At 46.2% G+C, this 7,500-nt stretch overlaps 1 protein-coding gene across 2 annotated transcripts in view; it reads right to left on the bottom strand.

Moving 5' to 3' along the window:
* Positions 1-1,855: 1,855 nt before the first annotated feature.
* Positions 1,856-7,500, bottom strand: part of LOC143276180 (uncharacterized) — a 17,098-nt gene continuing 11,453 nt past the window's right edge. Inside the window, exons 6-7 of one of the 2 annotated variants that reach the window (XM_076580612.1) lie at positions 5,186-5,430; positions 1,856-2,454 (exon numbers count right to left, since the gene is read on the bottom strand). In XM_076580612.1, the coding sequence (XP_076436727.1) occupies positions 5,383-5,430 (48 nt within the window). In that variant the 3' untranslated portion in view covers positions 1,856-2,454; positions 5,186-5,382. The remainder of the gene's footprint in view (positions 2,455-5,185; positions 5,431-7,500) is intronic. The other variant, XM_076580613.1, reaches the window with a different exon arrangement.

Raw genomic sequence — 7,500 nt, 5'->3', positions numbered from 1 at the left:
CACGCGGATAACTTGATTAAACAAGAGTAATAAACATATGTTCTCAAATAAAAGCATTTCACATATTCGCTTTTAAAAACATTGCAATTAATTATTACATCGTAATTATTAAACAGAAATATATTTAGATGCCTGACCCACACATAAACACAACGTGCTGGTCAGGCCTTGAGGGCCTACCCCAGGTTTGTATAAAACACTGACATCAAAGGAAGTGAAATGAATAAACAGACAAGTAAACACACTGAAATATAACAGAATGAAAGACGCGCAGAAGACGACTGATTGAAATGAAGTAAGAAACGGGTGGTAAGAAACGATCGACGGACATCCACAGGACTGCACCAGTGCCGCACAGTCACCACACAGGCTGGCTCCCTCTCCCCCACCCCTCCCCTCCACATCCACAGGACTGCACCAGTGCCGCACAGTCACCACACAGGCTGGCTCCCTCTCCCCCACCCCTCCCCTCCACATCCACAGGACTGCACCAGTGCCGCACAGTCACCACACAGGCTGGCTCCCTCTCCCCCCCCCCCCCCTCCACATCCACAGGACTGCACCAGTGCCGCACAGTCACCACACAGGCTGGCTCCCTCTCCCCCACCCCTCCCCTCCCCTCCACATCCACAGGACTGCACCAGTGCCGCACAGTCATCACACAGGCTGGCTCCCTCTCCCCCACCCCTCCCCTCCACATCCACAGGACTGCACCAGTGCCGCACAGTCACCACACAGGCTGGGTCCCTCTCCCCCACCCCTCCCCTCCACATCCACAGGACTGCACCAGTGCCGCACAGTCACCACACAGGCTGGCTCCCTCTCCCCCCCCCCCCCCTCCCCTCCACATCCACAGGACTGCACCAGTGCCGCACAGTCACCACACAGGCTGGCTCCCTCTCCCCCACCCCTCCCCTCCACATCCACAGGACTGCACCAGTGCCGCACAGTCACCACACAGGCTGACTCCCTCTCCCCCCCCCCCTCCCCTCCACATCCACAGGACTGCACCAGTGCCGCACAGTCACCACACAGGCTGACTCCCTCTCCCCCCCCCCCCCCCTCCACATCCACAGGACTGCACCAGTGCCGCACAGTCACCACACAGGCTGGCTCCCTCTCCCCCACCCCTCCCCTCCACATCCACAGGACTGCACCAGTGCCGCACAGTCACCACACAGGCTGACTCCCTCTCCCCCACACCCCCCCTCCCCTCCACATCCACAGGACTGCACCAGTGCATCACAGTCATCACACAGGCTGGCTCCCTCTCCCCCACCCCTCCCCTCCACATCCACAGGACTGCACCAGTGCCGCACAGTCATCACACAGGCTGGCTCCCTCTCCCCCCCCCCCCCCCCCTCCCCTGCACATCCACAGGACTGCACCAGTGCATCACAGTCATCACACAGGCTGGCTCCCTCTCCCCCACCCCTCCCCTCCCCTCCACATCCACAGGACTGCACCAGTGCCGCACAGTCATCACACAGGCTGGCTCCCTCTCCCCCACCCCTCCCCTCCACATCCACAGGACTGCACCAGTGCCGCACAGTCATCACACAGGCTGGCTCCCTTTCCCCCCCCCCTCCCCTCCACATCCACAGGACTGCACCAGTGCCGCACAGTCACCACACAGGCTGACTCCCTCTCCCCCCCCCCCCGCTCCCCTCCACATCCACAGGACTGCACCAGTGCCGCACAGTCATCACACAGGCTGGCTCCCTCTCCCCCACCCCTCCCCTCCACATCCACAGGACTGCACCAGTGCCGCACAGTCATCACACAGGCTGGCTCCCTCTCCCCCCCCCCTCCCCTCCACATCCACAGGACTGCACCAGTGCCGCACAGTCATCACACAGGTTGGCTCCCTCTCCATTTCTACATTGTTGTTGTTGTTTTTGTTGGGGTGTATGTGTGTGTGTGTGTTTGCATACGTTGATGGTGTGTATATGTATGCTTTGCATTTGAGTGGAGTTTAATGACCTGTTGGCACACACACCCTTCACATCAAGTTGGTTTTTTTTTGGTTGCTGTTTTTGTTTTTGTTGTTTTGGTTGGGGCTGTTCTGCTGTTCCCTGTTGCTGTCCAGCAGCTCCTGGAGTTGGCGTCACTTGCGGGGCCTGTTGTACAGTTGGTTGCAGAGGGGCTGTACTGCTGGAGCCTGCCCATTGCCGCAGCACAAGAGGAAGGGTCGTAGCATTGCCACATGAACCAGGACAGGTTGCCGTGCGCCATCATGCCGTCCGCCGTCACCACAGCATCTCCACCATTCCATGCCGTCTTCAGGACTGCCAGGCAGCCAGTCTTCGTGCTCTACCGGCGACCCGCGTCTCCCGACAAGTCAGACTCGCCACCAGCGCAGAGGGCAACTGCAGTTCTGAACCACCACCGCCGCTCCCACAAGGTCGTTTGGCCAAGAGCTGCCTGCCATTTCGACGGTGACGTAAATGCCAGCTATGACGTAAAATATAGACAATATGTCACAGATAAAACACGATGCCATACTCTCCCTATTCTGTTGGCAGAAACTTTTGTTAAATGACTTTCATTGGTTCTCTCATTTACCTTGCTCAAAATGCCTTTTCTTCTCTTCGGTTTCACTTATAAGGTATTGTTATTGTCAAGGAACTTAGAATTCTTTCCCTTGATAAAGTTCACCTGTCACCTATTATCCCCCCATCTTTTATAACTGTTCTGCTTTGATCATCAAAAACTCCTTAAATGTTGCATGAAAACTGAATTAGCAGGGACAGAAAGGTTGTGGCTGCCTATCTGGACAGAGACAGAGCATTTGTGTTGGCAGAAAATAACCATGCTGCATGTCAGTAATAATTAATTATTCACGACATCGGTAAACCAATTTTCATGTAGCTTTTTAGGAGAGTAATTAAGAGTTATTCTCTTTTTCAGCGTTTCATTCATTCAGGAACAAAATGGTGATCACTTCTTCAAGTCGTCTGGAGTTTTTGCTGATCCACTGGGGCAAAATACTCTTGACACTTTGAGAGTGTCAGTGTACGGGGGACATTCATTTTCAGAATTCTTCATCTTTGTTCGTGGGCTGCAACTCCCACATTCACTTGATTATACACGTTCATCTTTGTTCGTGGGCTGCAGCTCCCACATTCACTTGATTATACACGTTCATCTTTGTTCGTGGGCTGCAGCTCCCACATTCACTTGATTATACACGTTCATCATTGTTCGTGGGCTGCAGCTCCCACATTCACTCAATTATACACGAGTGGGCTTTTGCGTGTATGACTGCATTTACCTGCCATGTAGGCAGCCAATTCAGATGCGTACAATAACACAGGTTTTATCTGTGAATCAAAGAGTTTAAAAAACACGGTTCTGTCCATATTGCCAAGACTCCACATTTTTCCCATGATTTCAACCACCCTCCCCTTTGCCCTGACAGCAATCTCTTCAAGCGCAGAAACGAAAGATTTGGTAGACAGCTTAAAACCCAGATGTCTATAATTGTTAAGAATTTCCAATTTATTCTCCATCATAATACCACTTTTCTGCTTTAGACAGATGACTACCCTCTCTGCAAACCATTATTTTTGTTTTATTTAGATTTACCAACAGTCCAAGACCCTGAAATGCTTTTTTAAGATTATCTAATCGATTTTCTAAACAAGCTGGTGACGATGACAGCAAGGTAATATTATCTGCAAATAACAACAGAATATAAGATAGGAATAACTTTATTAACTGATAAAGAGAAATTACAACAGGTGCCACAAAACAAACATAGACGATTACTCAACACAAAAACATAAACATGACTTATTCAAAAAAAAGAATCAATAACATATAAGACGTTAATATAAAAACTATTGCATATATTCACTTAATTCAAATGTAATATATCATTATTGTAAACATATTGAAATACACCAAGGCAAACACTGCATGTATTAAATTGCACATTAATTAAGATTACTTTAGCATTACAAGGTAATTATCAGTATATCTAAAGACAAGAACACTGCACAATTTCTATCACACATTCATCCTGCACACTGTCACACACATTTAAGTAAATGATTATCTAAGAAATTTAAACAAAGTGCAATCTGTTATGAATGCACTTTCACACGTACCTGCATGCAAACACAGACATGCACACACACACACACACACACATACACACACACACACGACATACACACACATATTGTGACACACACATGGATACATAGTTCTCAGGAATTTAAAAGGTGAATTGAACGTGGTAAAAAGGTCTTCTGAGCTCTGGATTTTACTTTAAACGTTCTGTAGCGCCGTCCTGATGGAAAATTTTCTTGCAAGCCTGGCAAAAACTGAAAACCTAGTTTTCCATTTTCATTCACCTCGGCAGCATTTTCAGAAATGAAAAGTGAATAAGGCAAGGGAGATAACAAACATCCAGCAGGGCAATCAAAAAATTCTGAAACCCATGGCCCCCATCAGACACAGGACTGAACTGAACTGTGCGTTGCTTTTAACTCACTCAGTACGGCCAGTCCTCTCTTCTCCTCTACACAGACCCCTCGGATGTCCAGTGGGTGTCTGAATGACCCAACCTTTGTATTCTTTGTCAACATTCACCTCTTCAGTATAAGAGCCTTCCGCTTGCAATATTTTGATGGTGGTAATTGGGGTGAAACTCTGTTAATGTCTTCTCTTTCGCCGTTCGTATGGAGAGAGTTAAAATGCAGATCATTTTGGTTGATGTTTTTATCTTGTGAAGTACTACCCATACACGATTACAATCAAGTGAGTCTACAGCCTTATAGTAATCTACAAAAGCAAAACAGAGTTTATCCACATAAACATTTTTGGATCATACTACACAGGGTAAAAATATGATCGATCGTAGAGCAGTTTTTCCTAAAACCAGCTGATTCTTCAAAGATGTTACCTTCATCTTCAGGCCAATCATACAGTCTCCTATTTAGAACTGATGTAATTACTTTACTGATGCTACTGTGTAAAGAAATGCCTCTATAGTGTTCAGAGTTGTTCGCATCGCCATTTTTTTTTTCAAAAGTGCAATTAAGAAAAAAAGAAAGGAAAAGGTAGCGCTGCATTGTGGTGATGCACTCTACTTGGGGACAGCAGCCTGAATTTCACACAGAAAAATCTGTTGTGATAAAAAGCAATACAATACAATACAAACAATACAATACAATACCAACTGTCTCCTTTCACTCCCTGGGTCTGTTTTCCAGAACACACTGTGTCCTAAACGCGTTATTTGCTGAGCCAAGCGGTGCACAGCGCTGACCACGTCAGATGTACACAACACACGACACACACGGTGCTGGCTGTGAAAACAGGATGACGCAGTCTGAAGCGTTACAGCAGGGTCGTCCTTCACGGCCTGCTGAGCTATGGCGTCATGAGTTCTGGCACCTGTCTCACTGGGCGTGCCGTCACCTGCACACACGGCAATCAGCACGTCACTGATATCATCATCTTACATGAACAGACTATACACAAATAAACGAACGAAGCACGTCGATGACTTGGAAACGTCACAGTTAACTACCCAATGACACAACAGTGTTCCGTTACAGTGAAGCAATCACTGATCCAGACACACTCAAACCAGGCAGTCAACATGGAACATGACAATGACAAAGTCACTGACCTGGAAACACGATATCTCAGTAACGGTGCCTGATGGGTAAAGGGTGGAGATTTTTCCCATCTCTCAGGTCAACATATGTGCAGACCTGCTTGTGCCTGAACCCCCATTGTGTTTGTACAGACTCAGAAGATCAAATACGCACGTTAAAGATCCTGCAATCCATGTCAGCATTCCGTGGGTTATGGAAACAATAATATACTCAGCATGCACATCCCCTAAAACAGAGTATGGCTGCCTAAATTGCGGGGTAAACAAACAAAAAATGTGACATATCTGTGTTGCTTGAAATCTGATTGAATGAGACGGGAAATGAATGATGAGTGCCCAAAGGCAGCCATCAGTTGGCGCTACCCAGGTAGGCAGCCTGTTGTGCAAATGACCCCATGATTGTAAAGCACTTAGAGCTTGGTTTCCAACCAAGGAACTCAGGATAGGCACTATATAAGAATCCATATCATTCATCATAATTAGGTTGCAAAGGGAAACATACAACTCTGGCTCCATCAAACAGGAGGTTAAATGGGTTAAAGGTCCCATTGCCTTGTACGGCCATCAGGGCATTGAACTCACACCCACTGTGTTCAGGGCTCGGCACAGGAAGATGGGGCCCAATCCTCTCCTTCCACCATTTGGGGTTAAAAATAAAATTTAAAAATAAAAAATTAAAAAAAGAAGAAGAAAAAGAAGAAGAAGAAGAAAGAAAGAAAGAAAAAAGAAAAAAAAAAGCCTGAGCACAGATTCGAACCCGGCAAGTTCGGGTGGGAAGAAATTGTCTAACTCAATGCACTATTGTGGTCCATGAATGACATTCGAATATTAACATTTAAGCATGCTTTTTTTTAAGGGAGATAAATCAACTGTGGTATTTGAAGTGAGAACGCTGTTTGAATCGTATTCTTTTGGCGTTTAAAAAATCTTTAAGGGCAATTAAGAATTCTTTAAAGTCTGCAGCAAAGGAGACGTGGCTATCGCGGCAATCACACTGCAACATTCTGCCATTTTTCTCTGGATCCAGATAGATGTACAAGTTCAGTTACACTCACCGGGAAAGTAAGACACAGTCGATTCAATTTCTCTTTTATGTTCATTCTAGTTAACTGAGTATCCACTTTAAATTTAGATTCATATGCAGTAAACATGTCGATGATGTAGTCTGGGTCACTGTATGTGTTCTGTCCAGAATTTGTATTTCTTTCCATTTAATTGTGAACAAGAAAATCTAGGTCCCGCCATCCACTCACTAAGCATTGCCAATGCCACTGCAACTGGGATTCGGTAATATGGTGTTTTGGGAATCCCGGAAATGGCCTCAGTGAAATAAACCGTTAATGATACGGGAAACACGTCTTAATTCGAGAGACTTACAAACTCTTATTGGTATGACTGTGAAGATTTTTTTCCTACAATTTTTAAGCCAAATTTGGTATTGAAAATGGCAATGTTAAAGTTTACCTTGGACGCACAGACATACATACATACATATATAGACAGACACACACACATACACACATAACCAAACACTGGGTTATAACACAAGTTTAAAAAAAAAAAAAAAAATTTTTTAAAGGCATTCAAGGTGAAGCGACACTTCTGACCCTTCATTTGCATATGACCTCACATGCACACTGGACGGGAATGGCTCCAAAAGTCACTGAGAACGGTGTCATCACTACACTTCCACTCTGTGCGTGGTTTTTGCAGTTTCTACTGTAGATTCATGAGCATCCTCCCCCCCACCCCACCACCACCCTCCCCCCATCCCCCAGCTGGATGACAACGATGGTCATCATATTCTTGGGCTTGCCTACACAATCTGGAATTTTCATCCCAGTGATCGCAGGTGGTAAAAAATGATG

The sequence above is a fragment of the Babylonia areolata genome, chromosome 31, assembly GCF_041734735.1.
Source record: "Babylonia areolata isolate BAREFJ2019XMU chromosome 31, ASM4173473v1, whole genome shotgun sequence".
Classification (NCBI taxonomy): domain Eukaryota; kingdom Metazoa; phylum Mollusca; class Gastropoda; order Neogastropoda; family Buccinidae; genus Babylonia; species Babylonia areolata.
This window is presented reverse-complemented; position numbering and strand designations above follow the sequence as displayed.